The following is a 27026-nucleotide window of genomic DNA, read 5'->3' as shown; positions in this document are numbered from 1 at the left end:
CCTCCCCTTGCCGAACGTCATCCCAACTGGACTCTTCATCAGAACCCTCGACTTCCCGAGCGATTAGAGAAATTTCTCAAGAATATTTGCATCTCGTGAGCTTGAAAAAAAAAAAGATCATCACCATGTTGACCCGCACTGCACCTCGAGCTGCGCTCTCTGCCCTCACTCCCTCACTCCGCCTGACCTGCGTCTCTGCTGCCTCTGCAGCGCTTCAGTTCCAGACCCAGTCGAAAGAAGCCCGTTCCTCGATCCGTTCTTCTCCCTTCCCTTTCAGCAGGAAGTTCCACGCAAGCTCTGCGATCCGCAAGGGCATCTACCCTGACTCCGCAGACCCGCCGGCTCCGAACCCCGAGTCAAATAATGTCGCCGGCGGTGCTTCGCACGTGAAGGAGCCATCTCCATTGACAGACCCGGAGTACCATGAATACTCAGAGCATTATTTCAATGTCCTCTTGTCGGAACTGGAGCAGGCGCAAGAGGATGGTTCCGACGTGGAGGCGGAGTACAGCGTATGTACCTAAAAAAAGAAAAAGAAACAACACCCAACCAAAAACCATTGCTATAAAAAGGGTCCTTTGCTAATGAGAGATTTTCCGATTCCGACAGGCCGGCGTACTGAATATCATCGTCCCAGGAGTAGGCACGTACGTGCTGAACAAGCAGCCTCCAAACAAGCAAATCTGGCTCAGCTCCCCGATCTCCGGACCGAAGAGATTCGATTGGATCCTGGAAGGCGACCAGATGCATGAAAAGCAGGACTCACGGCCCTATATACATGGCCAATGGATCTACTTGCGTGATGGCACGAACCTCACCGATATCCTCAACTCGGAGCTGACGCTGAATCTACCAAAGGATATCTACGGTGAAAGCGAGGAGTAGTGATAAAGAAGACGAAGAAGAAGAGGAAGAGGAAGAGGAAGAAGGGACGGTGGTCTTTTTTCGGTGGATTATCACGTAGATTTCTATTTTCTCGTGAGTGTGATGTATAACACCTAAATACAATCTATGCCTGCGTGGCGCTGTGAACGCCTATCGGCGTCCCGTTTTGTCTCAAGGGCCCGTTCCTGTCCACCGCCATCCCCCGGGGCCTAATCCTTGCAATATATGGGAAACTCCATACAGGCGAAAAGATCACAGCGACATCTCGAGTAACCCATTCTCCCAACCCATGTCGAGAAGAAGACCATTGCATCAGGAAGTAACCTAGACGCGAATGTCTCGTCACCAATCTGTTCGGATGTGGCGTGCTGGGCGATCGAGTCTTTCAAACGATCGTTTAGATATTCGTGTTGCCCGGTCGAGGAAATGGTGTTTCCCTCTTTCTTTTTCCCTTTCCTTCTTCTTCTTCTTCTTTCGCATGCAGTGATCAGAATATGAGATTCATATCCAAGCACTGAGCGCTTGTATGCCCCAAGTAACATCTATTCGATAAGTCGATCAAGCCTGAACTGTAACTGCACCGGCTGATTGCTGCGAGTTCTCCGAGGGAAGATCGGCCTGACCCATCAATATCCAAGGTATATTATACACGAGTAATCGACTATCAAGGAGACAAAGAACGCACCTCGTCAAAGATCACACGGATCATCAGGCTGCAGCTGGGACACACGCCGATATCTTCGCCGTCGCGGAGATCCCCGAGAGAGATCTCGAATCGGTCGCCGCATGGGCATGGGTAATGGTAGAGTTCCAACGTGGGATCGTAGGTCATGTCTTCGATTTCGATTTCGTCATATATGGAAATGCTATCGTCGGCCATGTTGACACGCAGGCTACTTCTGTTAATTAATGCTTTAATCGGGTGCTGAATATGGAAGATTTTTGGAGTGGCGGTTTTTGGGCTCTCGTTTCGGGAATGGTGGCATGTGGCGGGGAAAGTCAGGTGACCCATAAAAATTATATCTAATGCTGACAGGTATTCAAGACGTCGAAGGATAGAAAACGCCCTATTCCAATGCGAAGAGGTGTTTTAAGCCTCTAATCTTGAAATTTCCATCTTCACGGCATCCATCTCTCTGACCAAATCACCATACCGTTCTGCAATCTGAACCATTGGACCTGCCGAATTGGCCTGGTAAGCTTCTAGCTCTTGGACCGCGCGGCGCTGCCTCTCTTCCAGTGAGTCTCGGGTATCGCTCAAATGCTCGCGATAGCGGGTGAGGGCAGAGACGTTCTCGGGCGTGTAGATTGCCGCGGAGATTTCAAGCTTCATGACACTGTTGAGAAACCAGATCAGCCATAACCGTATGCAGTAGAAAAGGCTAGGGTACCAAATCACATACTTGAGCTTTTCCTCTATCCCCTCTGCGACTGTAGCTAGGTGTTCGGCCTTGGCCTTTGTAGCCCGAGCCAGGGCGCCATGTTTCGCCCGCTCCAGCACCATCACCGTCTGTTCGATGATCTCCGCCCGTGTGGCCAGCACCGCTGCCGCCGTAGCGGCCATCTCCCGGCGGGATGCCGGCAACTCGCACAGCTGCAGCTGTCGCAGGGTACGGATGCGCGCCCTTAGCTGTGTAGCCAGTTTGACCTGTGGTTTGGCTTTCGGGGCTGGCTGACGGAGACGTCCCCGAGAAGAACGAGGTGCCGCGGGCGCAGCAGCAGCAGCAGCAGAGACTGCTGCTCCAGAGGACTTCTGCGGAGGCTGCTGCTGCGGGGGCTCGGGGGTTGCCCCCGTCTTAGCCAATGTACGAAGATCATTGATTGTTGCGGAGAGAATATTCGACAGCGGTAATATCAACGCAGGGATGCTCGAGTAGAATGTCTCGATATCGGGTCGTAAAAGCGCCAGCGTATCTTCTCCCAAGGGGGTATCCTCGAGTTCGTCCAGTGGCGTCTCGGAGTCAAGGTAAAGCGAAGTAACCGTCACAGGGTGCTGACACTATAGTTTTCCAATTGGATATGAAATCTACTGTCAGATGACTCTTTTTCTTTCTTTTAAATTCCATTGTGTATTTCATTTTTACCTACCTCGTCTGGCAGTTCGTTCTCTCCATCGAATGCCAACCGCCCGATCGCCTTTTTGATGATTTGCTTCCTGGCATCTCGCATTCGACACTCGTTCAACTCCTAGATAGATGACAATAGATTCTCGTGTCAAAACAGGATCGCTGGAGTCATCCGCAATACGTTCTCTCGGCATGCAGGAGACGGTCGCGAACGTACTTCCAAAACAGCTGTTCTTGCTGGAAGAGCATCATTGGCGCGCGTAGAGCCATCGGGGTTCAACAGGGTCGACGTGAGGGTTTCATAGAGGAGCTTGAATCGAGGGTTCTGTTCGAGTATTGTTGGGTCGCATGGTGGGAGCATCGTGATGGGTTCGGAGGTCTCAAGTGTATGAAGTGCCTTCGGGCGCGGTGACAATCGAGTTCGGTGGGAAGCACGTGCTTGGAGATTTACAGCCTTACAGGACCATCTAGCGGTAGATCAGATCCTACACAGATAAATGCTTTAATTTACGCGGAAGAATTGCATTTTCACTGCCATTTTCACATTTCTTTCGTAATCATACAGATTGCTAATGTTAGCCCAGTTTTCCATCTGCTTGAAACCATTTTGGGTATCGACTTCCAGCTGTCCACCGCAATTACCGACCCCCCTCCCTGAAATACCAACAAGTTTTGGGAGGGCTAAGGGAGGGGGGGAGGGGAGGATGAGAGCAAGAAGAGAGGCATCACAATCCACTCGAAAATTGCATGGCTGTCCTGGAGAAAATCTCCCTTTTGTCCAAGTCCACAGCTCGGCAATTGAGACTCGGGAAAGGAAAATGAAACCTCTCTTAACTTTGATCCAGTAGCAAGCTTCGCCATTGGGGAAATAAAAAAAAAAGGGGGGGGGAGAGGGGTGAAAGGAAGGGGTAAAACAAGGGGAAGAAGAAAATTAAACGCTGTTTCACGCAGAAAAAAACATGTCAATAGAAACACACATGTGAATAATCCGGCAAGCCGCAAGGAAACACCAGAGCCTCGCTAGTCGTCGTACTTGATTGCAATGGTTCTGACGGAATCCAGCAAGCGCGCGCAAAGAACACAGGTTGCCCCTGAGGGGACATATGTACAATATTAAGCTAAAGCAAGGTAGGTCGGGGGGTTGTGGGTGTGGTGTGGTTGTGTAAAGGTGACGATCAGAGTCGGCCATCCTCGTAGCTTAAGCCGAAAACATGTGCTGGGGCTTGTGAATTGGGGGTATCTGACCGGAAAAGGAATCCAAAGACACAGAGAAGAGAGACTCGGTCGAAGGGCAACAGGGTCAGGAAGTCACGACGAGTCGAGGAGTGTAAAGAGAATGGTTAACCGCTCGCAACTTGCCATGCTAAGCGATTGATCATCGGCCCTTTACTCCTCTTCGCTCTCCTCGGTGTCATCCTCTTCGTCGCTGCTCTCAAAGTTCGCCTCGACGGAAGGCATAGGGTCCGGGGAGCGACCACTACCACCGCCCTGGAATCTGGACAAGTTACTTTCAAGCATGTTGATCTGAGCCTCTTGCTCAAATTTGCTCATCGGCTTGTTCTTCTTGGGCTTCGAGGGCGCACTGGCGAGTGGCGCTCCCATGTCCTCGTCATCGACCACATGGGGTGCGTTCTTCTTGACGAATTTCAGCAGCATCAAAAGGACCTCATTCGGAAGCTCATCGATATCCAACTCGATCTCAGTCTCCTGGGTACCCTAAGGGAGAAAAAAAAGTTAGCACTCGAGGAGTTCGTGAAGAGGAAGAAGAAGAAGAAGGATGAGGAAGAGGAGGAGGAAAGATGAACGTACCTTAAGAGAGGGGACATTGTTCTGGATAATCCTGAGAGCCTCCTGCATCTTTTTGTCGGGAAGGCTGCTGATTCCGTTGGAAATGATTTGCTTTTCATGATAGGATACCCAGCGTTTCTCGGACTTGGATGACTTGCTGCCCTTTCTGTCTTTCTTAGAGAAGCCGACAGCACCACTCTTCTTCGAGCCCTCCTTCTTTCCAGACTTGGACTTTCCTAGCTTCTTCGAGCTCGGAGGGGTCTTCTTCTTTTTCTGTGTGATTGCTTCGACCTGACGGGACATCTCCGCAATCTGCTTCTGCAGAAGGGTAAGCTTCTCATCGTCATCGCTATCCTCGACATCCTCTTCGCTTTCGGACTCGGACGAGTCAGCGCTGTGATGCTCGGGATGAGGTTCGTGCGCCTCGAGATAGCGCGCCTTCTGAGCCCACTTGGAGTCAAAGACATCCTGACAAGTCTGGCCGGCCACGTAGGTCGGATCACCGGGGATATTGAACTTGAAGCAGTTTTTGAAGATCAGACGCACGTCTACCTCAAACTCCCGCGAATTCTCGTATTGTCCAGTCTTGAGCTTGCTCTGAATGGTCGAGAGGTCCATAGGCTTTTTGATGATGCTATGATAGGTAGGGATATTGAGTGCAACGGGATCAACAGGATAGTAGAAAGGAGCCGCGTAAGAGTAGTGCTTGGGCTTGTGGAGCTCATCCAGAACTTCTTGGCAGAATCTCAGCTCCCACTGGTACTTCTTCTTCTTGGGCTTGGTGGAGTAGGGCAAATCACGCTTAGGAGGATGGATAGATCGCTTAGGACGACCATCGGCGTTTGTGGAATCACGACGGATGAGCGGGAGGCCCTCGGGTCCCAACGCGAAGGTGGTGGCTTGTGGAGAGACAGCCGTGGGACGACTGGGGGCGGGGGTGGGAACCGCCCGAGGCTCACGTCGCGACGCCTGAGTCTTCGGGGCAGACTTCTTGATTTTCTTCTCCTCCACTTCATCAGGCCTAGGAAGATTGACCAACTGCTTGTTGAAGGTCTCCTTCAGTTTTTGGCCTTCCTTGGTGACCATATGATCGGGACCGTTGAATACCAGGGCATTGCGAACCATCTTATGCAAGTCATCGATGACCAACTGCACAGATGCGTACTCGTTCCTCTTGAGTTTGCGCTCGATCGTTCCCAGGTCCATGGGTTCCGTGATGATGCTAGGGTAATGGGGAATGTTCATCTTGATAGGGTCGACAGGCTCGCGATAGAAACGAGACTCATGCATGCGCTTCAGGCTCTGGACGCTCTTGACAAGGAACTTGTGCTGCATCTTCGTCACACCTTCGTGAGCACCCATCGCATGATCGCGAGACGTCTCCGCCGCCGGTGAGGGCAGCTTGGGAACCTTGAAGTCAGAGGGTTCGACGCCATCGCTTTCAATCTTGGTACGTTTTGCAGCCGGTTCATCGCCGCCATCGGTTTCGCGCTCCCTAGAAACTTTAGTTGGGGACACGGGGATGTCCGACACATCCTTCATCTCGTGATCGACGGATTGTTGCAGGGACAGAGTCGCAGCCTTGGTCGGCACACTGCTGGTGTGTGCAGCGGAGGAAGGCAGTGGTATTTCGGTCTTTGCGGAAGGCTCTGTGGCTTGCGTAGACTTGGAATCATTTTGTACTGGGGCCGCAGAAGGAGGGTTCGGTTTAGGGGTTGCGTTTGCGCTGTCTTGTTGATGGTTGTTTGCCTCCTTCACAGCAGCATCTGGAGCGACCGAGGGCCGAACTACGGTCGGAGCCTTTTCGCCACCGGCACCGTTGTCACCTTCCGACTTGGCGAGGGCGTCTGAGGGTTTCGCGGTCTCTGCTGGAATAGGGGACTTTGGAGGCGACGCAGTCGCACCGTTGGTCAGTGGCGGTTGGTCCACACCGTTCCCATTCACTGAGGATTTGACAGGATCGGTGACCGGATCTGAGTCATGTTTAGGAGAGGGCGCCGTAGCGACCGCCATCGGAGCTTGCACACTGGAGATAGAAACAACATGTCAGTCACAGCGACAGAAAAAAAAAATACCGGCTGTGCACCAACATGCCCTTTTACTTACCCTTTCTGATCGATCTCAACAGCAGTTCCATTCGGTGACGGCGGCAGCTGAGGCTTGTCCTCCTTGAGGACAGGAGTAGCCTCGGGAGGCGGCGTAGCCATGGGAAGGGAGTCACCAAAAGCCCTCGGGGGCGCAGCCGTAATACAAGGTTTTTGTTTTTAACAGACGCAGCGGAAGAGAGGATGATGGATGTAGCAAATCAACTGAATAACTCTTCTGCGCTAACACGAGACTATTGGGGGTCGATTCGGAGTTGCGACGAGCACGAACCACACCGTATTAAGAGAGGACAGATGTGGTGGAGAGGGTAGAGGAATCGCAGTGCCCAGAGCAGAAGCAGATACAGACAGACAGACAGAAGAGATAAACGCGGAATCAGAAGTGGAGAATGCGACAAGGAGACAAAAAGGAATTTATATTGCCAAGAGGTGCCAGGTGACCTGCGATCACGTGGGAGGCAAGGATCAGGGTGGGTGACTAAGCAGGAGGGGAGGCAAGCCCAGGCCGGAAAGGGAAGGCTGGAGGAAGACGCCCAGAAGACGTGAGAGGGAGGGAGGGAAGCGTCAAGCAAGTGAACCTCAGGCAAGAATGCAACAGAGACCGAGACACGTGACTGCCCGGGGGGGTGAATGAGAGCCTGAGGTTCTATCTCGAATTATTACCGCAGGTATTTGTATGCGGGTGGACAGGGCGGGTGGTCCGTGACGCGTTTATGGGATCGAAAAAAAAAATTTTTCGGGAGGGACCAGACAGACCGGGTTAAAAGCTGGAGGAAGCTTTTACCTGGGCGGACCTGAACGCGACGCGAGGACGCGTTGTGGTATTGGAAAGGGATTGGCCCCAGGGTCAAGGAAGAAGGCGGTCAGAGGGGGGGGGAGAGACAACAAGGAAGAGCGTGACCGGCGCGGGCGCAAAGCTCCCAGAAACAGAGACTGAGAAATTGGGAGAGGGTGCTAGAATCCTTTAAGTACGAACGCCGTCTTCGTGCTCGTCCGCCCTCTGCCGTCGGCCCCATCGGTCACACTAGGCCTGATTACGCTGGTTTAGGCGATTTTACGGCGGCTGATTGGCTGTGGTGTGACGCGCTCTACCCATTCGCGGCTGTCATTGGCTGGGAGGGCCTGAGGTGCGGGTACCAGTCTTACCAAAGTCCCAGACTCTCAACCTCCCTTTGAGAGAAGCCTTCCCCTAAAACGGCTCCAGCAGTCGAGCCTCTTTTTTACCATGATGACACCAGACTGGGGAACCTTCGACACACCGCAGTGGGCCGCAGCCTGCCGTAAAGGACTTTTCTTTTTTGGCTGGTAAAAATAAACACGGAAAATCAAATTATTACTTTTTTTTTTTAGCATGGAAATCGTAATACCGTCTAGAAAAGAAAACCAGGGGGGAGCAGGCATACCCGATCCTAGTTAGGCATTCACTCATGGATCTAGGTAGGTACTCCAGTCTGTCTCGAATCACAGTGATGATTTTTCAGTGACATGGATGATTACCTAGTACCTAGTAGTACCTCAGAGTAACTACTAACTAGGTACTACCTACCTCATATAGTGGTTAACCAACGGAGTACAAGTTACGACCGGCCGAACCGGCAGCCACTAGGACGGCTGGGTTCAAGTTGCTAGCAAGTCTGCTGACCAGCGAAACCCCAATATCCAGCCCTGAGCCCTGTATTGATACCGCATTCGGCTAGTAGCCTCCCCTCGGAAGACGTAATCATCGCGTGCCTGCTCAGCCTCATCTTGTCCATCATTCCTCGGCTCCACTGCGATCACCGGCATTTGACGAGAGATCATTCCAACAACACAAGAAGAATACTAATAACAACAGCAGGAGTATACTATTCCTTCATCGGAAAATGGGCTCCGCGGTTTCTATTCAAGTCTTTCAAGGTCAGGAAGAGTACAACGCGTGTTGAACGACCCTTCTCACGACCCTTCTTGACTCTATTTCAGCTACAAATATGTAGTAAATATATACTAATGGAAAACACCATTTATCTAGGTATTAATCTATTAACTAGTTGTGTACGATGTACTCTGTACTCCGTCGTACCACTCTGTTGATGAAGCTTTATATCAAGTCTAGCATCGGCAGCTGCCTCATTGACAGAACAATAAGCAGCCATACTTCTCCCTCCAATATTACACCTGCTTTAAGAAAAGAGACATACTCCGTACCTTCGATAGCAATAAAAAGGCAAGGCTGCAGGATTGATCTACAGAGGAAGATATTACGGAGTACCATTCCCTGCATCAACTCTATCACACTTGAATCTAGGCACTTGCCTCGTAAGCATAGCTGTACGATGTTCCAGCCACCCAGCCCACCTTCTAGAAAGATTCGAACCTGTCTAAAATGATTAAAACATTCGTTCTCATGGACAGACATTATTATTCATACCTGTAGCCTGTAACTAGCCTAACTATAGTTACATGGTAAAGTACATGATTAGATAAACACCGCCCCGAGCGGAACCCAGCGGACTAAGCCGTAACAGGATAAGCGCCTATACAGACTTGGAGAACTTTTTTTTCAGTGTCGCTGCAAAAGTTCCGGCGATAGCTTGCAAGTCAAGATCGGTCCAGCATCCAGGCCTCCTTGCGATCCAGACACCGGGCCAGAGGTTTCCGCTCGCTGACGACCTCAATCAGCAGCCAACACCCGCTCAAGACCCGACTTCCCGTCGCTGATTCGGTTCCAAAATGGGGAACAAGAAGACTTCCCGGCCGGCGTCAAAAATGTCGTCGGCCGCATCTCCTGCAACAAGCGGTCAGACATATACCGGTAACAAGGCCTCGATTCTGCGGGCTGCGTTCTCGCCGTCGGAGTATCAATTGTCGCTTTTCGCATCCGTCATCCAGGGCCTCGATGCTCAGCACATCCGAATCCATGATACGATCACCGGGCGACTGCAGTGCGAGCATGCGCTGTCCCCCAAGGAGACCGTCACCTCGTTAGACTGGGGCTACTATGCCGGTCGGCAAAAGGATCGCGACCAGCAGGCGAAGAAGAAAAGGAAGCGCAATTCGGGTGTCAACGGTGCTGCCGTGGAGGGACTCGACCAGGCCGATCTTGTCGTGGCTTTCGGAACAAGTACATCGGAGATCCGCATGTACTCACCAGCAGAGGACAAGATCGTGGCGACATTCTCTGGTGTGCACGAAAAGGGCATCCGGGATTTCAAGTTCACCGCAAACCGTGGAGGTGAAGAAGGCTGGAGTATTGGCGGCGATAACAAACTCGTCCAGTGGGATCTGTGCACCGGGCAGACTATCAAGTACGAAAAACAACCTGTCCATCTGAATTGTTGGAGATTTGAATTATGCTAACTTGCTTGTCAGAACCATCAATCTGCCAGCCACCTCTTCTTTCACGACGCTCTCGCGTCCTGTCCCCTCGAACCCTCCTGTGATCTGTGCATCCTCCAAGCCCTACATCATCGACATAGAAAACGCAGACAATTCTTCCACGTCACCATTCCCAGCCATGAACACCTCGATACATACAATTCTCTCTTCCTCGAAAGAATCAGTCGCTGAAGGAGCTTTCCTGACCTCCGACAACGGTCGCTATATCACAGTGCTCGATCCTCAGAGCAAGAAGACATCTCCTCTAGTCATGAACCTCGTGGCGGAGAATGAGGTCTCTTCGCTGTCGCTATACAATGGCTCGGGAAATGCAAGTGAAGCCTCCGTGGAAACACAGACGCTTGCCGCTTTAACCGAAGATGGCACAGTCGAGCTCTTCACGAAGCCCTTCTTCCACGCCAAGGACCCGCAAGCAAAGGGCAACAAAGCCAAGAGACAGAACACCAGACGGGCAGACGCTTCTGTCCAGATTGTTCGCTCTGAAGAGTCCAGCAGCCTTGTCCCCGTCGTGATGGCCTCCTTCCAAGGTCAGGATTTGGTCATCGCGTGGGCTGAAGGAGGCGTTGTGCCGGTTTTTGAGCGTGTCAAATGGCTCAAGGAGGGTTCGGATGAACTTTTGTTCACGGGACCGCAAAGAATCGTGAGGACCAAAACGGCGTCGACACTGTCATCCGCAACCACAAACGGATCCACGAAAGCCATCGAAAGCCGCGTCGACGAATCTAAGGCCGTGGTGGAGAGTGGGGTCTTCATGGACGATGACGTTGACATGCAGGACGACGGGGAGGATGCAGTTTCGGTTTCCGGAAGCGAAGTGGACTCGGACGACGAAGCCGCCGTTGTGGCCGCCAAGAAGTCCGGGGCAAAGGAGACCGACAGCGATGTCGAGATGGACAACGCATCGGGCTCCGAGAAAGAGAAGGATGCCGAGGACGATGAGGAAGATGAGGAGGACGAGACAGGAGAGCCTACCTTTGGCGAGCTTCTTCGCGCCCATGACGCCGAAGAGATCGATGTTGAAGCCGAGCTGGAGGACGGGCTTCGGATGGGACCTCTTGTTCCCGGAAAGCCGAACACGGCAGTGTACCAGATCCCCGCCGGGGTTTCCCTCGCGACCGTTCTCACCCAGTCTCTCAAGACCAATGACAACGAGATGCTCGAGTCCTGCTTCCACACCAACGACCTATCCATCATCCGCACAACCATTCAACGGCTGGATTCCTCTCTCGCCGCAACCCTGCTCCAGAAGCTTGCCGAGCGCCTCGCGGCTCGCCCTGGCAGATACGGGCATCTGCTCGTCTGGGTGCAGTGGGCCTGCGTGGCCCACGGCGGGGCCCTGGCGGGCAGACCCGAGCTACTGAATCGGATGTCCAGCCTGTTCAAGATCATGGACCAACGTTCCTCCAGTCTTTCCTCGTTGCTTCTCCTCAAGGGCAAACTCGACATGCTGGACGCGCAACTGGGACTTCGCCAGTCCCTTCGCAGTGGCGCAGAGGGCATGGAGAGCGATGACGAAGACAACGTCATCTACGTGGAGGGCCAGGATGAGGACGAGGACGAGAACAGCGACGCAGAGCCAAAGCAGATCACTGGTGGTGGTGCTACCTCGCGGTCCCGATACGAGGAAGAGGATTCAATGATGAACGGCATCCACTCCGGCATTGACGACTCCGAGGACGAAGAGGAGGACGGCAGCGAGGATGAGGAAGGCGAGGACGACATCCTCCTCGACGTCGAGGCTGAGGAATCCGCGGGATCTTCTGATGCCGAGGAGTCCCTGGAAGAGAACGACGACGATGACGACGACGACGACGAAGAGAGTGTCGGGTCCATGGTTGACTTCATCGCCGACAGCGAAGACGAGGATATCTCCGATGATGACGATGTGTCAGCCCCTCAACCTCCTCCCTCGAAGAAGGCCCGGTTGCAGGGCGGAAAGAGCAAAAAGGCTGGAAAGAGATGAAGGGAGGGGTGAAAAAAAGACGAAATAGATAGATACCAGCTTTTTTGATGATTCACTTCAATGTGTCCGGCGGCTTTGAAAAAACTTGCTCTTTTTTTATTTATTTATTTATTTTTTTGTCTTCTTCTTCTCTCCCTTTTGCACCTCTTGTATTCATCCACCTTTTCCATCGTGCACAGGGAGCCAGGAATACATCGTTTCCACACACACACACCATTGTTTGGATATTCATTGTCTGTCTTATAATAACTATGCATGAGGTTCAATAGAAGGTACCTAGATTGAGAGAGAAAAAAAAAACTATAGACTCTCTGTAGCATTACAAGCACCACTATACAATACCCGATGCTCAGGCACCACCGAGCCAGCAATCGGCAACTCCAATGCAACCGTCACCTCGTTACTAGGATACGTCGTGATATGCCCGTCACTCACGGCCGCCGTGTCCAGCGCAAGAATAACCCCGTCCTCGCCGCCAAGGATCCAGGCATCATCGATTGAATGGGGGAGGGTGATATGTGCCAAGCCAGAGAGGAAAACAACCCATCTATAACACATAAACACCTATTTATATATAATATACACACAGATACATGTGTATATATGTGTAATTCTTACTGTACTGTCGGGGCATTATGTTGCCCCCCGTCATATCTGCCAGGGATCACGACGTATGTCGCGTTCGTGGAGCCTCCCAAGGCCCCCAGCGAGAGAGAAGCCGAGCCAGAGGTCCCAGCCTGGGCGGAGACCGTGAAGCCGGGATCCAGGGACCAGCATTCAAGGGTCGACTGGTTGTTGTGGGCGGTTAGGACGGTGATGTTGAGGGTCGAAGGGGTCGAGGCGGCGGATGCGGCGGGCAGGAGCAAGAGGATGCCTAGCAGGCATGTCCAGATAGGTGATGAGTGCATTCTGTGGTAGTTCTTAATATAAATTAGGTGCTGAGTAGTCACTCTGTAACATAATAGGAGTACTGGTCTGGAGAACTCTATAACTGCTGTAACTGCAGGATAAATATTCATGCGTATGCAGGCAAAGGTACAAAGTTCACGCCTGATGATCCAGATGCAATAATGCCACTATTGAATCGAGATGGCGATCATAACGTAGATCAGAGGAGGGCACTGGTAAAACTTACAGATTACATACAGCACGGTGACTAGGTATTCTGAGAGAAAGATATTTAATTATAACTAGTAAGGATATCATCACAAGAGCAACAACTAGCTTGGAGCTCTGGAATGCCATGAAGGATCAGGGTGTGTAGAAAACGAGTCTTGTTAGGTAGTCCGCGGGCGAGCACCCAAACCCTCAGCGAATGACGTCTCTTCCAGTTTTCTCGATCCCTTCTAACTCCTCCAGAATCTGGCTGCCTCCCAGAAGACCGGATGCCGGAACGATCCCTTTCTTCGATCCGCACCATACTTCATGGAACTTGACGGTCGAGTCGCTCGAAGCCACAATGATGCAACCTTCCTCGGTAGTCCGAGAGCACCACAGACCACCCTCCTTTTCCTTTGGACGCATGAATGTCGACATCCATGACTGGCCTGGCCGGCCTTCCTGCAGCCTGTCTGGGTGATCAGATGTGGCAGGTGCCTGGGACGAGTGCCATTCCGGGTATACAGGGCCATCCTCTGGCATGTCTGGCAGCCAGCCTGGATAGCTAATCGCCCAAATCGCTCGTCCACAGTCACCCACGTAGTTGGTATCCATGTGATCGGAGCTGGTGCCGTGAGGGCCCCAGGGTATTGCAGCGATCTGTTCGCAACTAGGCCACGCAAAGACGGCGATGCGGAAAGGATGTTCTGGCTGAGCATACCCAAATGTGGCGACGATCTCAGGACGCGTTTTGCTCCATATCAGACTGGTAACTTGGGCGAATACGTTAATCGTTGCTAAACAAATACCAGACGGAGTATGGAAGAAGTGGATCGCCCGGTCATTTGAACCTCCCCCAGTAGCAAGCAAAGAAGGTTGCCACGGGGCAAACGCAATCGCTTTGACAGCCGCCGAGTGGGCCAGTCGGTGCTTTTGGCGGTTTGGAGGTACCATTATGGTTCGCCCATGTCCTGAAATCAGGGATCCGGTATGTGTGAGAATCGATGTCGATACAGGTGTGACATGGGGTTGCATCCAAGACGGCAAAACATGGCTGACGAGAGGATGTCGTTCATATGGGTTTCTGTTCCTCCTGACCACAGGGCGAGATCCGCTCCCGTAGGTATTCAATGCCAATTGGGGACTGGCTGACAACCCAGAGGTGATATCAAGTGGAGATGCCGACAGGATTTCACGGATTTCGAAGAGTAGACACGCGTTATCGTTTCCTCCAGTTGCAAGATAGACCCCATCCGGTGACCAAGCTAGGCCACATATTTGCTGCTTATGAGCAGAAACTTTGGCGAGCAGTGTCATCGAGCCGTTCCAGCCTGAATTTTTGCGGGTCTTTTCATCCGTCCACTCTACAGAGTAGTACCACACATTCCCTAGCTCGTCGCCAACCGCAAGATCCTCGGTATATACCAAGATGTTCGGGAATCTCTCTGATAAGCGACGAGTTGTCGACTGCTTGAAGGCGACGCAGGTGATGCTGCCTGGATGGCTTATCTCGAAGCGTGTGTCGGACTCGTAAACACTCCACAATGACAGAAGACCAGACTGCCTGGCAACAGCCAGAATACTATTTCCACCATTGTGAGAAGAGAATGAGAGTGATGTCACAGAATTGGACGGATGTTGGACGCTGAGAGGAGGATATTGGACCCCAAAGTATTCGGACCAGAGGTAAACTCTACTTCCAAGACCGACAGCAAGGAAGCCAGACGTAGAGGAGTAGGCCAGAGGTGAAGAATAGAAGTCATCACGAAGAAAAGGGGCTTCAAGGACTCTAAACGGCCTTGAAGGAAGTGTCCTGTGTCTACTTCTTGGGATAACATTGGTCCCTATATCATCACAAAGACATTAATAACGACTTCTGTTTGAGGTAGAGCAAATGAGCGCAACTCCTCCAGTTCTTACCATGTCATAAATAAGTGATTGTAGATTTTATATTATATATTCATTGCATTCTGTAATTCCAAGCTAAACAAAGGAGACAAAGGCAAGAGTCTAGATTGGATGTATACTTCTTTGTTGAGATGGAAAAGTTGGAACTTACAATCTGTTCTTTCGAGCCTTCTCCAAGCGCCGTCTTTCCAATTGAAAGGAAAGTATGCTTCATGGTCAGGAGAAGAAGGACTAGGCGTTAACTCAAGCAGACGCGGAGACCTTGAAGTCTCGAGGAGCCTGGTTGCTGGATCAATGTCTAATGCAAGGGCAACCCTTGACTCGTGCGTTTCGCGCTGTTCTACCGTCGAATTGGTCTTCTCGAGAAATCGGGCCGTGTACATAGGTGCAGTAGTTCCACTTTCCAGCAGTCCCCCGGTGCCATCAGACACCGCTGCGAGGCGTCTTCCCAAAACCGCAGAGCGGCCGCCAACGTTCCAGACAGCTCCAGCACTGATCTGCCGCAAAGTTTCTGCTGCCCCGATGTGTGCACGAGGGCCGACAATACCTGAATCGTTAACAAGATGGGGACCATAATGAGGGCCCCTTCTATATCGGATTGATCTTTGCAACGCTCTCTGAGTCGCTGCGGCTTTTCGGGAATGTATTGGCATGAAAGGGTCCGCTTTTGGTGACCGCCGTCGCCATAGCCTTTCTTCGGCTGACAAGAAACGAGGACCTTTCGTTACGCGGAAACTCATGGATGTGGGATCCATGTAGGTCCTGGCGGGTATGAATCGATCCGGAAAGGCGCCATTTTGAAGTATTCTTCCTGCAGTGGTGCCTCCGCTCGCATGCTGTCTGGACCTTCTACGGCCGTTATCAGAAGTATCTCGAGCCCTTGCAGTGTCTGGACCAGGAAGAAAACCGGCTGCCTCTTTCATTCCATCGAGAGAATACCACTCGCTAGAGACGTGTGGATAATCAGTCATCGTATTAGCATCTTGATTTCTGCCACATAGAGGTATACTCGGGTCCTTCTTGTAACAAACAGCAAAGACAGTATCTTGAAGGGAAGGGCTGGGAGTTGCGTATGCTGCTGGTTTCAATGGCCCATTCTCTACCGAGATCTTCATATGCGTTCGACCAGGGCCGATAGTAGTATCGATGCTTGAGAGAAATCGTGCAGCATCGAGGAACGAGCTGTTAAAACTATTGCCATCGCTGCTACAGCGAGCTCGAACCTTGGCGCCACAAGGCATATGGAAGTGAAGACTGGCTGTGTCACACCAGACTAACTTACTGAAACCGCCAGATAAGACTATTTGATGGGAAATATGCACGATGAATAAGCCTCTGTGGTGGTGGTGAGATGTGAGATCTTTGATGCCTTTCTCAGTCTTTGATAGTCGCTGTGCACGTGACGTCTCTTTCAACAGGCGCAGGTGGAAGGAACGACTTTCCTGTCAAGGCAACCTCTCACTCTCACACCTCCCAAGGCCTCTAACCTGTAAATTTCGGCTCCCAGGCCCTGGCAGCAGATAAGATGTCCGTGAGTAGCTTGCAACTTCCTACAAATGCTAGAATCCCCTAGACTAACGTCTTTCTTGGCAGCATGGAATTCCCCGCTATGTTCAGGAGAGGACAGAGGAGGCCCGACAGCAGCAACTGCGCAAAATCGAAAAGTACCAGGAGCTAGACAAGCTTGTTCATCAAAAGGTACTGTTTCGTCGTAGCTCATGTGGAACACATATTAATTAGGTTTAATAGATTGCGGAACATGAATACACGACTGAGACTCTTCAGAATATATCTGAGTTACTGACCACAAATCCCGAATATTATACTGTATGGAACTACCGGCGTCAAGTCCTACAGCACCAATTCTCGTTGGCAGCATCAAATGACTCCAACCAAATACCAACACTTATCAAGAATGACCTGATGTTCTTAATTCCCCTCCTCCGTAGCTTCCCCAAGTGCTACTGGATCTGGAACTACAGACTCTGGGTTCTTGATGAGGCCAAACGCTTATTGCCTGCCACAGTGGCCCGCAAATTCTGGCAAGAAGAATTAGTTCTTGTGGGCAAAATGTTGAGTCTTGACAGTAGGAACTTCCATGGTTGGGGGTACCGGCGGTTCGTCATCCAATCACTGGAAAATCTGGGAGCAGACGAGGATGGGAAGCAGAGTCGAGCCCAGGAAGAGTTCGAATATGCAAACAAGATGATAGGCACCAACCTTTCGAACTTCTCAGCCTGGCACTATCGAACGAAGCTCATAAAACGACTCTTAGATGAGAAGTCTGCGGGCGATGAGGAGCGGAAGAAGATGCTTGATGATGGTAACTACTTTGCCCTCACACCTACTATTGGACGAATGCTAACCATGCAACAGAACTGAAGCTCATCCATCGCGCTCTGTGCGACCCTTACGATCAGTCCTTGTGGTTCTATCATCAAAACCTCATGTGCACCTTTGACACAGCAGACTCGGCGCAGACGATGGCGCCGAACCTATCGACCGCAGACCGACTAGAGTATCTCCTTGTGGAGATTGAGGAAATCGAGGAAATGCTAGACGGCGCAGAAGACTGTAAATACATCTACCAGGCACTGATCAACTGCACGCTCCTGGCCTGTAAAATCAGGGGCACGTCATCGTCCCAGGATCGACTGAACGTCACGAAATGGCTCTCGGAATTGAAGACCATCGATCCCCTCCGGAGCAAGCGGTGGTCTGACCTTGAACAAAGGCTGAAGACCGAGCTTAATGATAGATGAAAGCTTACTTCTGTATGAACACTTGGACTTGGGATCTCTCCCGGAGCGTACCTAACTTTGTAGAGAAAAATGTCCTTGGAACCTACTGACGTGGTTTCTTCTATGTTATTATTACAACTAATAGCATTTCCACCAGATTGATAGACGCCATGAATGGGCTAATTCAAAACAACAGCTCAAGAATGCCACATAATAATGAGCTGCGCCTGCAGTGCATAATGCGCCTGTAAGTGTGGCTCAGAAGGGGCAATTGCGCCCCCCATCCAATGGGCCGCGCGGTGTGCCTTAATTAGCGGGCTGCCATTCAACCTACGCGGTTGTTTCGATGCGGAGGCCAGAATTATTTTGAGTCGAGGTCTGCTTCCCCCGATCGACAGTTTCTCTCTTTTGTCGACCCTGAATTCTCATTTCCTCTCCGTGCCCTCTACACTCCACTGCCCTCTGTTTTCTGCCCCTGTCTCCATCCCCACCGAATGAGCTTGCAACACTAGTGCGTCTGCGGAGCTATCGTGCTTCCGCCGAGTGGTGGCCATTAGTTATTATTATCTTCTGCAGTGTCTCCCATGGGACTTTTTTTTCGCATCTGACGCATCTCGAACAATCACCCAAACGTTGTCTGTGATATTTGGCCACGCGTGTTAGTTCCAGGTGGTGGTCAGGCTCACCATGTCGTCCAGCGTGGAAACTAGAGAGTACGAAGGGGTGAGTGTGACATCTGATTTCACTCTGCTATCTGTGGCTGTTCTGAGACATGTCGAACTAATCACGACTGCCGATACCAGGATACCTTTGAGGATGCCTCGGAGCTCTCCAGTCATATTGCGGATTCCTTGCCTCACAGCTCTTCCACACGTTCCTTGACAGACCCGACGCCTTCTCCTGGTTCAACGCCCGTGATCACGGAGCCACCTCCGCTCCCTTCTCCTACCCACGATAACGAGGAGAGAGAACATGAACATGAACATGAACATGAGGATGGCGATGAAGAGGAGCGGGAAGAAGGCTCAGAAACCGCTAGCATCGACCTGCCATCGGAAGCTGAACAGACGCCACGCAAGGCAAAACTGCAAAAGTCGCCGCTGTTGACTGCACACCGTCTGTCAACCACTTCGCTCGATGATGTCAATCTCGCCGGTAACAAAGATGATGAGGACTTGGGAAGTCCCGGTCCTGACCTCGACCCGAGCTCACCTCCTCCTCTGCCCTCAAGAGAGTCATCTCAGTTCCGGGGACTGTCGGGCAACCTCCCTTCGGTTTCATTCCCCCCTCCACCTGTCAAAGATCTTCCTACCCCGCCGCCCCCTCCTCCTCCACCAGCTACTCGAAAGCTCACCGGTCCGTTTGCGTGGTTGACAAGAAGCTCGACGAGCGCTAACAGTATGAAATCGCCGCCTCCACAATCTGCTGCGTTTAACGACCGTAGAAACACCGCAGCCTCGGTCTCTACGATATCCAGCAGCAATGTTGATCTGCTGAGCCGATTGCAAGACGGGGAATATGGGGACAAAAGACCCAGGCGGAATAGCTTAAAGGACCAGTTTAAAATGCTGAGGATGCGGGATGAAGGTGCACTCTCGGAGAACGACCAGGCAAGCGTTGTCTCGGGTCGAACCAGCATTGCCCATTCCGCAGCAGGCAGTCCGCCGAGTATCCCGGAAGAGACGGCAGATGGTCTGGCGCCGGCTGCATCATCTGGCCTCCAGTCGACGGTCAACCCGAACCTGGCACCAGGAACGGTTTCTGGAATATCAACGTCCGCAACCGATGCCTCTGCTCCTGTCGACTGGGAATTATGGCAGCAAGTCGTCAATCACGGACCCCGGGCCCTGACGGGTGCCAACTCAGAGGAAATCAATGCAGCCATCAAAAGAGGCATCCCGCAGACCATTCGGGGAGTGATCTGGCAAGTGCTGGCGGACAGTCGCAACCTTGAACTGGAAGAGGTCTACCGGGAGTTGGTCGCGCGTGGCACAGACAAGGAGAAGGAGCGTCAACGACAAAATGGTCAAGCGAATGGGACAGGGTTCGACAAGGAATCACTGTCCTCCTCACGCTCCTCTATTCGGTCCGATAACTCGGGGTCGGCCACAAATTCCAACGCTAGTGCCGCGGTAAGCCCTTTTAACGAGCTTGATGCCGACAAGTTGGTCAAGGAGCATGCTGCCAACGAGGCTTTGCGGAAGAAGAAAGCCAAGGAGGATGCAGCAGCTTTGCACAAGCTTGAAAAGACCATTAGAAGAGATCTCGGCGCACGTACAAGCTACTCCAAATACTTCATCTCCCAAGGGAGCCAGGAAGCCCTCTTTGGTTTGTGCAAGGCTTATGCACTCTATGACGATGCTGTCGGGTATGCTCAAGGCATGAACTTCATTGTAATGCCGCTACTGTTTAATGTCAGTACCACATCTATGCCCCTTGGTGCTTTTCTCAACCATACGCTAATGTCTACATGCAGACGGATGAAGCCGAAGCATTTACTCTTCTCGTCAAGCTGATGAACAAGTATGGTCTTCGGGAGATGTTCATTCAAGAAATGCCAGGGCTTCACCGCAGCCTGTACCTGTTTGAGCGTCTACTGGAAGACCTCGAGCCGGCTCTTTACTGCCATCTCCGCAGACGTGGCGTTCCACCGCAATTATATGCCACTCAATGGTTCTTGACACTCTTCGCTTATCGTTTCCCCTTGCAACTAGTCCTGCGAATCTACGACCTCATCTTCGAAGAAGGCCTGGAGAGTACGATATTAAAGTTTGCAGTTGCTATCATGCAGCGGAATGCCGAGGCGCTCCTTGGAATGAAGGATATGAGTCCTCTAACAACATTTTTGAAAGAGCGAATCTTCGACGTGTACATCGACAAACAACCATCAGCCTCTTCGATTCTCGAGTCTGGCTTTTTTGGCAGTTCCGGCGCTGCGGACAAGGAGGTGTATCGCGCTGATATCATGGTTCAGGACGCCTGCTCCATCCCCCTTACCAAAGAGATGATCAAGTCGTACACTGCCGAGTGGGAAGAAAAGGTTCGAACGGAAAGGGAGCGCGAGCAGGAGCTAGAAGGGCTGAAGCACACGGTTGGGATGCAGGCGTCCAAGATTCGAACCCTTGAAGAGCGGACAGAGGCATCTGACAAGGAACATGTTCAACTGGCCTCGGAGTTGGTTCGCGTCAAGGTGGAGAATGAAGAACTGCAAGATCTCACTGATGCGCTGAAAATGCAGGTCAAGGAGCTCAAGATTGTCGTGGACAAGCAACCGGCCGAGGTGGAAGAGAAGCTCCGTACAGAGATGGACCGGATCATGCAGCGGAACCTCGAAGTGCAAAACGAGAATAGGGCCATGGAAGAGCAGATGGCCGAGATGGAGAAAGAACTTGTCGAGGCAAAGATGCGATGGGCTGAGGTAAATTGATTCTTCCAAACTAACATACGAAAACAGAAAAAAAAAACAATGAATGATAGCTAATTGGCATGCCCTACAGATCTCTGAGAATCACGAAGCATTGAAGCAAAAGTGGAGTGATCTTCGCAAAGCCCTCGATTGATCTCATGATTTCGAGTCTATGCTTCTGCGAATTCAAGAATACCACGACCCATCTCAACCTTCCGGAGCCCACGTTGGCTCTGACCAACCGCCCCCCCCATCCCCTATGTACAGCTAGGAACATCTACCATCTGCGGCACTGCCTATTGATCTCGCAGGTTGCCAGACGTTATTTCAATTTATTTTCCTTTTTTTTTCGTGAAAGTTCGGGAGACTTTGAGAATCATTCGATTGATGCATTCTGAAAATGAGAGCTGGCATCCATTCGATGCTGCAACATCGATATTACAATTGTGGTTATCATTCCAACATATGTTCTGAATACTTCCTGTCCACTCCTAACCCAGTTCTGTATTCATGTGAAATAGCTTCATGGCCATAAATATAGGAATATTACTATTTACAAGACAAGACAAAAGCTATATAGTTAAGATGTAGATCAGTCTGTCTGTACTGTTAATTTAGATATATTGTCTGCTTGTTTTTGTCTACACCACGCTCTCATAGTATGTGGTCAGCACATCCTCCTTGACGGGCAACAACACCGCCTTGAGCGCCTTGTGCGCCTCACACTCGACATCATAGTACTTCATGTCCTCCATCGAGGCAAACCTCGTCTTCACCGAGAGATTGTACCCCTTGTTCCGCGGGTCGGGGAAGGAACGACCGGCTGCGACGTTGAGGATGTACGGCTTGCCATCCTGGGTTCAGGCATTAGTCAAAAAAAGGGGTTGGTAGTTAATAATAATATAGGTATGCGTTGTAGGCACCTTTTCCGCCGTCTTTGCAAGAACCTTGTACTGCTCCAGGACACGGTCGATAGCTGCATCGTCTGAGATCTTGAAGAGGGTGATGCGTTCGATGGGAGCCATTGTGACGGGGAGAAAGGAGAAATATCTGGGGTTACTTGAGGAGTAGTAGGGATGAGAAAGGCTTCTGATGGTCTTGGAGAAGGACGAGGCGATGAGAAGTTGTCTGGGCATCTAGTCCAGCGCGGAGGTGGGAAAGACTCTCCGATTTATGTGTTTATTTTTCTGCCAGGTGGGATGGGATGGGATGGGATGGGTGCGGGGTAACTGGTTTGATCATTTGGAGATTCTCCGCGGTCCTGAAAACAACCCTATCAACTTTTCATTATTATTTGAAGACCAGGGCCAGGTTGGCGAAAAGAAGATTCCAGCCCACTTGCTCGTTCCGACGGATATCGGGAGGAGAGCGGAATTCCGTCCGGCAAGGATGGGTATGTTCGGAATAGCACTGCAATGACGTCGGCACTTTTTTTTTTTTTCTTTTTCAAGGATCCGAGTGGCATCTTTCCTCCAGGTCATGTCTCGTTATATCTCGTTTCCTTGATGTCTGATAACATCTACCACGGCAGGAGGAATCATTCCCAATGTAGAGACCGCGGAGGATGCTTTAGAGCATCGGGCTCAGCTCGACCCTTCTCCAGCATACCCATCGTCTGACTAGATGTGCAGTTGATCGAACGGTAGCCCTCGAGAAGACTTCGATCCGGGATGCACTTCCAGGGAGTCTGTAGGTGGGCTTGCTTTAACCGTCACGGCGAGTAACATTGCAATTGGTAGCCGTATCACCGAAATGCTCCAATGGATACCTTTATTGGAGTCTCTCTCTCTCTCTCTCTCTCTCTTTCAATCCATTTCAATCGAGGCCATCAACAATCATTCACAGGCTCCGGTCTTGTCTTGAAAAGCAACTTATACTTGACGATCTCGACGATTTCGAGCTCATCCCCCCCTTCCTCCGCTTCTACCTCTGGCCGTCGCCGCTGGATCACCGCCAACGGCATACCTAGCTTCTTTACTTCACCCGTCATCCGCTGGTACCGGCCGACGTATAGATAGACGCGTTTCATCCATTTCGTGTCCCCTTCGGCGCTTTGCGGCGAGTAATCAGGAAACATGAGCTTTCCGACCGGGGTTTCATAAACCGATGGAGAAGAATCAGAGGACTCTATAATCGCTTCGTCGGGGTCGCTTGATTCATCCGGTGATGGGATATTGATCGTGCCTTGGATTTCGAGGATGGCGAGGCCGGAGGGCGTCTGGAGAAGCTGTGGCAGGGGATTGGACGAGGGGTGCACGGCGGAGGAAGTTCCTGCGGGCCGGGGATGGAGGCGAACTGTAGGCATTGTGAGCTTGCACAGTAGTTGTGTACTGAAAATTGAAGATATGCCAAAAAAAAGGGATGGTAGTCGTATCCAGAACTATTACTTAGCGTTGAGTTGGAGGCGCGACGGGAGCGCGTCAAATCGCGTCTCCGCATCTTTATCTCCGAATGGTCCTATCAACCATCGCAAATTGTAGTAGGTATTGATATGACGATTTATTCCAATATCAGTCAGCTAAGCAAGAAGATGGTTACCTTACCTCTATGTAGAGGATAATTTACTATCTACTATACTTGATAATAGCCGCACTGCAATGTTATTTCGATTTTTGATAAGAACCAAACCAAGAAGATGGCTCATCGGATATGGAAGAGTCCTTCGTCAAGACACCCTGATGGAGTTCGCTAATGATACAATAACGGAAATAGCAAAAAGAGGAAATGGCTAAAAAGTATCCGTGCACAACAGAGAAGAACAATGCAAAATGGTTCCTGCGAAAAGCAGCAATGAAGGCCGTAGAAGAATGACGATGGCGATTCAGGCTCCGAAGGCACAGCCTAACCGAGTTGCGACGTGGCCGTTCCAGGAGCAAAATCAAGATTCCCCTTTGCTCTCTGGATATACTCGTTGCTGACATTCACGTAGCCGTCTCCAAAGTACCGCTCGGAGTTCTTGCTCAGCCACATGGTGAACTTGGAGAGCTCCTCGCGAAGTCTGGTTGTGGACTGCAGATCCATATTTGTCTGAGCAATAAGTTCGGGCATTGTAGCTAAAGGAGTGTCAGGGCAATCCAAGTACTCGCGACGTCTTGTAATTGGGAAAAAGAAAGGAAAGGAGGGGATGACATACCGAACAGACGAATCAAGTGCTCTGGGCCATAGACATCCGAAGGAATCTTGCCGGCAATCTCGCCAGATGTTGCATCCATACGCTTCTTGATCGATCGCCACTGCTCGCGTTCAAACCTGTAAAGAAGAATTTTGTCGAGAGCTTTATCGAAATACTCTCTAATGCCTGCCAAAACTTCATCCAGCACATCGAGATCAGATGGCATTGCGCGCTTCGGTTTCTCTTCCTCCCGGTAGGCGTCGAGGATTTGATTGACCGGAGTTCTGGATGGCAGATTAACAGTCTGGTGGTTCTTGGTGATATATTCCCAATCGTCAACCAGAAGACATTTGAGGCTGTCTGGGATGACAATCCTGATAGACGGCCGCATGTAGAAATGTTCTTCCTGTCAGAGATAGTTAGTTTCGTTGTCCAACAAGCATAATAGGAGTAGTAGCGAGTCTTAATTTTTTCTTGTTTGGGTGGAGGGGGAAAAGCACAGGTTGCTTACCTTTTCAATCTCGTTGTCTCTGCCTCTCTTAGTGCCACGAGCCGGAACCGAGCTCTGTCTCTCCTCACTTCCGCGAGCAGAGCTCCGGTCAGAACCTCCCTTCTTCTTGGGGACAGGCTTGCCACTCTTCTGCCGAAAAGTGGCCTCAGCTTCGCGGCGCAGAGTGGATGCGAGTTCCCGGTTCTCATCGGTAAATTTCCGAAGACGATCCTGGGGCACCCAGTCATCCCACCTGAGAAAGTAGAGTCAGCAAGAGATCATGGATCAGACGGCAAGAAGGAAGATTCTAGTCTCCTCGATGGTAGAAAGCAATAAGCCAGGGGCTGGCAGCACACGCCACCTCAAGGGTAGACCTAGTAGTGGAAACCTCAAAATTCACGAAGAGAAAAAAAAAGTGACTTACGTGTTTTTCCAGCCTTTGTAATGGATCAGGTATTCAAACGGACTCTTCCTGTCGTCGGGGTCGACATGCCTCAGGTCCAGGATCTTGGCTTCGTAAAGAATTTCGTGATGGAAACATAATACTCGCTCATCCTTGGTATAACTCATGTGGCTAGCGGGGGCCATTTTCAGTGAGAAAGAAAAAGGAAAGGGTTTCCAAGGCTCTGAATCTGCTCGGCAGCAAGAGTCTTGAGCTTAGGTAGATAAAGCACCGAGATTTCGATGCTCTTTCCCTTGAAGGTGGTTTAAAAGTGGGAAACACAGGCACCACGATAGCTTGACGACACGCAGGAAATCACGACACAAACAGAAAAAGGTAATGAAGAGCTCAAATTACAATATGATTTGCAGCAAGGCACGAGCAGGCTGTGACAGGAGCTCTAGACAAGTGCAGGTCACAGCGCGGCTGGTCAGACGAATGGTCCAGACAGAAACGCCGGACGGAGGAGAGCCAGATGAGCCGAGAAAGCTCGCGAGAACAAGAAGAAAGCAAGCAGATGAATGAGAAGAAGCAAAATCCAAATGAGTACAAGAGAGATCAAGTGCAAATCGAAGGACGTTGTGAAGATACCAGAGTCGAGTACGCGTAGAGGTGGGTGGTGGTGGATGTAGGGGAGAGAAAGACAGGGCAAAAAGGGAATGGGCAGCGGAACGGCGGCGAGCGAACGGGAGGCAAAACGCGTGTGAAGAAGACTAGGGGGACTTTATTACAACTCAACTCATCTCTCAGGAAGTAAATTCTATTAAGGAAGGCAGACAATAACTATTATCCTCTTTATTTCTATATATACAATAGTCTTGGCTTCCTATTGTCAACTCTATTCTCTCTCGATAGAGGGAGGAGGTTCCTATTCAGCCTTTCTTGATACCAGTCACGACGCGTTACCCTATCAGTGCTTTCTGCACGTTATCTGTGGAAATCTGGAACAAAAGAAGTCATCTAATTGATAGTCTTGAGGATAAAAGATCCATCAAGCGGTCCTTTGCTCGCGCGTTGAGTTCAAGGCCAGCTCTACGCTGGGAAAATCTATAGCCATGGCTCCATCAGAGGAATCCATCCTCTGCAACTTCCTGCTGGCGCCGGCGTCCTTGCCGACAATTCTGTCCCTGCAGAAATTCACTGAGCTGTTTCCGAAACGGCTACGAGCTCATCCACAGGTCAAGGTTCTGTACCGTGAGCTGCAAGAGTTAAGAGAGCAAGACATGGACCTGGTCAATAAAAACATCGACCAGGAACTCCAACGTGGCGCGAAGCAGAAGCAAGAGCTCCGCAAGGCGCAGATGAATTCCGGGGTGGATGGGATGGATGCGGATGACCGGCGAGAAATGGACATCGACATCCATCTGTTTGGGGAGCAGCAGCAGTCGTTGCCGGCGGACGAATATCACGGACCCTCGAGTCTACTATCTTCGATCGAGGCCGCATGCGTCAGTGTTGAGCACGAGATCAAAGCCATCGACCAAGAGGCGGCGACGATTTTATCGGGGCTCAACGCGACGGTGGGAGAATTGAGTGACCTCCGGTACGGCAAGTTTCATGGGCCCGGCGGATCGGCAGAGGATGTGGTGGGCGAGGCGATCAAGGGGCTGCAGAATCTGGAGGATATCTGCTATCGCAAGAGCATGT

The 27026-nt window shown here is 51.1% G+C and overlaps 13 protein-coding genes across 13 annotated transcripts; 5 read left to right on the top strand and 8 right to left on the bottom strand.

Moving 5' to 3' along the window:
* Positions 1–125: 125 nt before the first annotated feature.
* Positions 126–885, top strand: ASPZODRAFT_154028 (hypothetical protein; the record flags this gene model as incomplete). The annotated part of the gene is made up of 3 exons (XM_022726045.1): positions 126–229; positions 281–512; positions 610–885. 3 exons carry the CDS (start codon positions 126–128, stop codon positions 883–885), a joined length of 612 nt encoding a protein of 203 aa, XP_022578566.1.
* A 558-nt stretch (positions 886–1443) lies between these two features.
* Positions 1444–3312, bottom strand: ASPZODRAFT_72268 (hypothetical protein; the record flags this gene model as incomplete). Its single annotated transcript, XM_022729819.1, has 6 exons — positions 1444–1503; positions 1571–1849; positions 2009–2222; positions 2289–2884; positions 2974–3072; positions 3169–3312. The coding sequence occupies 6 exons, from the start codon at positions 3310–3312 to the stop codon at positions 1444–1446; spliced, it is 1392 nt and encodes a 463-aa protein (XP_022578565.1).
* A 383-nt stretch (positions 3313–3695) lies between these two features.
* On the bottom strand, positions 3696–4238 carry ASPZODRAFT_822478 (hypothetical protein). The gene is made up of 2 exons (XM_022730248.1): positions 3913–4238; positions 3696–3859 (listed from the first exon to the last, which is right to left on the bottom strand). The coding sequence occupies exons 1-2, from the start codon at positions 4138–4140 to the stop codon at positions 3782–3784; spliced, it is 306 nt and encodes a 101-aa protein (XP_022578564.1). The 5' UTR covers positions 4141–4238; the 3' UTR covers positions 3696–3781.
* Positions 4239–4337: 99 nt separating this feature from the next.
* On the bottom strand, positions 4338–6946 carry ASPZODRAFT_145179 (hypothetical protein; the record flags this gene model as incomplete). The annotated part of the gene is made up of 3 exons (XM_022725076.1): positions 4338–4667; positions 4761–6765; positions 6846–6946. The coding sequence occupies 3 exons, from the start codon at positions 6944–6946 to the stop codon at positions 4338–4340; spliced, it is 2436 nt and encodes an 811-aa protein (XP_022578563.1).
* Positions 6947–9406: 2460 nt separating this feature from the next.
* ASPZODRAFT_135497 (hypothetical protein) lies at positions 9407–12677 on the top strand. The gene is made up of 2 exons (XM_022723817.1): positions 9407–10128; positions 10193–12677. Exons 1-2 carry the CDS (start codon positions 9554–9556, stop codon positions 12180–12182), a joined length of 2565 nt encoding a protein of 854 aa, XP_022578562.1. The 5' UTR covers positions 9407–9553; the 3' UTR covers positions 12183–12677.
* ASPZODRAFT_33732 (hypothetical protein) lies at positions 12483–13015 on the bottom strand (the record flags this gene model as incomplete). The annotated part of the gene is made up of 2 exons (XM_022728257.1): positions 12483–12729; positions 12801–13015. Coding segments are annotated over 2 exons (462 nt in total), but the record flags the coding sequence as incomplete, so codon positions are not given.
* A 363-nt stretch (positions 13016–13378) lies between these two features.
* On the bottom strand, positions 13379–16695 carry ASPZODRAFT_135495 (hypothetical protein). Its single transcript, XM_022723816.1, has 2 exons — positions 15340–16695; positions 13379–15124 (listed from the first exon to the last, which is right to left on the bottom strand). The coding sequence occupies exons 1-2, from the start codon at positions 16427–16429 to the stop codon at positions 13491–13493; spliced, it is 2724 nt and encodes a 907-aa protein (XP_022578560.1). The 5' UTR covers positions 16430–16695; the 3' UTR covers positions 13379–13490.
* Positions 16696–16713: 18 nt separating this feature from the next.
* Positions 16714–17950, top strand: ASPZODRAFT_145175 (hypothetical protein; the record flags this gene model as incomplete). The annotated part of the gene is made up of 4 exons (XM_022725075.1): positions 16714–16719; positions 16782–16886; positions 16938–17511; positions 17565–17950. The coding sequence occupies 4 exons, from the start codon at positions 16714–16716 to the stop codon at positions 17948–17950; spliced, it is 1071 nt and encodes a 356-aa protein (XP_022578559.1).
* Positions 17951–18616: 666 nt separating this feature from the next.
* On the top strand, positions 18617–21489 carry ASPZODRAFT_154022 (hypothetical protein; the record flags this gene model as incomplete). Its single annotated transcript, XM_022726044.1, has 4 exons — positions 18617–18652; positions 18733–20343; positions 20406–21347; positions 21427–21489. The coding sequence occupies 4 exons, from the start codon at positions 18617–18619 to the stop codon at positions 21487–21489; spliced, it is 2652 nt and encodes an 883-aa protein (XP_022578558.1).
* A 487-nt stretch (positions 21490–21976) lies between these two features.
* On the bottom strand, positions 21977–22360 carry ASPZODRAFT_72367 (hypothetical protein; the record flags this gene model as incomplete). The annotated part of the gene is made up of 2 exons (XM_022729829.1): positions 21977–22189; positions 22259–22360. The coding sequence occupies 2 exons, from the start codon at positions 22358–22360 to the stop codon at positions 21977–21979; spliced, it is 315 nt and encodes a 104-aa protein (XP_022578557.1).
* A 445-nt stretch (positions 22361–22805) lies between these two features.
* ASPZODRAFT_135492 (hypothetical protein) lies at positions 22806–23677 on the bottom strand. Its single transcript, XM_022723815.1, has one exon. The coding sequence runs from the start codon at positions 23638–23640 to the stop codon at positions 23164–23166; it is 477 nt and encodes a 158-aa protein (XP_022578556.1). The 5' UTR covers positions 23641–23677; the 3' UTR covers positions 22806–23163.
* A 244-nt stretch (positions 23678–23921) lies between these two features.
* On the bottom strand, positions 23922–26005 carry ASPZODRAFT_135490 (hypothetical protein). Its single transcript, XM_022723814.1, has 4 exons — positions 25362–26005; positions 24959–25190; positions 24469–24853; positions 23922–24388 (listed from the first exon to the last, which is right to left on the bottom strand). The coding sequence occupies exons 1-4, from the start codon at positions 25523–25525 to the stop codon at positions 24177–24179; spliced, it is 993 nt and encodes a 330-aa protein (XP_022578555.1). The 5' UTR covers positions 25526–26005; the 3' UTR covers positions 23922–24176.
* A 103-nt stretch (positions 26006–26108) lies between these two features.
* On the top strand, positions 26109–26979 carry ASPZODRAFT_135489 (hypothetical protein; the record flags this gene model as incomplete). Its single annotated transcript, XM_022723813.1, has 1 exon — positions 26109–26979. A coding segment is annotated over exon 1 (478 nt), but the record flags the coding sequence as incomplete, so codon positions are not given.
* Between the last annotated feature and the right edge of the window lie 47 nt (positions 26980–27026).

This window comes from Penicilliopsis zonata (genome assembly GCF_001890105.1).
Source record: "Penicilliopsis zonata CBS 506.65 unplaced genomic scaffold ASPZOscaffold_15, whole genome shotgun sequence".
Classification (NCBI taxonomy): Eukaryota; Fungi; Ascomycota; class Eurotiomycetes; order Eurotiales; family Aspergillaceae; genus Penicilliopsis; species Penicilliopsis zonata.
The sequence above is the reverse complement of the archived record's forward strand: the minus strand, read 5'-3'. Positions and strand labels throughout refer to the sequence as shown.

What these genes read in the sequence shown, in the direction of transcription:
- ASPZODRAFT_135497 (XM_022723817.1), top strand. Translation starts at nt 9,554, where the DNA reads ATGGGGAACAAGAAGACTTCCCGGCCGGCGTCAAAAATGTCGTCGGCC. An exon ending in TGCACCGGGCAGACTATCAA is followed by an intron (nt 10,129 to 10,192) that starts GTACGAAAAACA and finishes CTTGCTTGTCAG; the next exon opens with AACCATCAATCTGCCAGCCA.
- ASPZODRAFT_135490 (XM_022723814.1), bottom strand. Translation starts at nt 25,525, where the DNA reads ATGGCCCCCGCTAGCCACATGAGTTATACCAAGGATGAGCGAGTATTA. An exon ending in GAGACAACGAGATTGAAAAG is followed by an intron (nt 24,854 to 24,958) that starts GTAAGCAACCTG and finishes TATCTCTGACAG; the next exon opens with GAAGAACATTTCTACATGCG. An exon ending in GCACTTGATTCGTCTGTTCG is followed by an intron (nt 24,389 to 24,468) that starts GTATGTCATCCC and finishes ACACTCCTTTAG; the next exon opens with CTACAATGCCCGAACTTATT.
- ASPZODRAFT_135495 (XM_022723816.1), bottom strand. Translation starts at nt 16,429, where the DNA reads ATGCCTTGTGGCGCCAAGGTTCGAGCTCGCTGTAGCAGCGATGGCAAT. An exon ending in AAGGCTCGAAAGAACAGATT is followed by an intron (nt 15,125 to 15,339) that starts GTAAGTTCCAAC and finishes GTGATGATATAG; the next exon opens with GGACCAATGTTATCCCAAGA.
- ASPZODRAFT_822478 (XM_022730248.1), bottom strand. Translation starts at nt 4,140, where the DNA reads ATGGCCGACTCTGATCGTCACCTTTACACAACCACACCACACCCACAA. An exon ending in ACATGTGTGTTTCTATTGAC is followed by an intron (nt 3,860 to 3,912) that starts ATGTTTTTTTCT and finishes CCCTTGTTTTAC; the next exon opens with CCCTTCCTTTCACCCCTCTC.
- ASPZODRAFT_135492 (XM_022723815.1), bottom strand. Translation starts at nt 23,640, where the DNA reads ATGCCTACAGTTCGCCTCCATCCCCGGCCCGCAGGAACTTCCTCCGCC.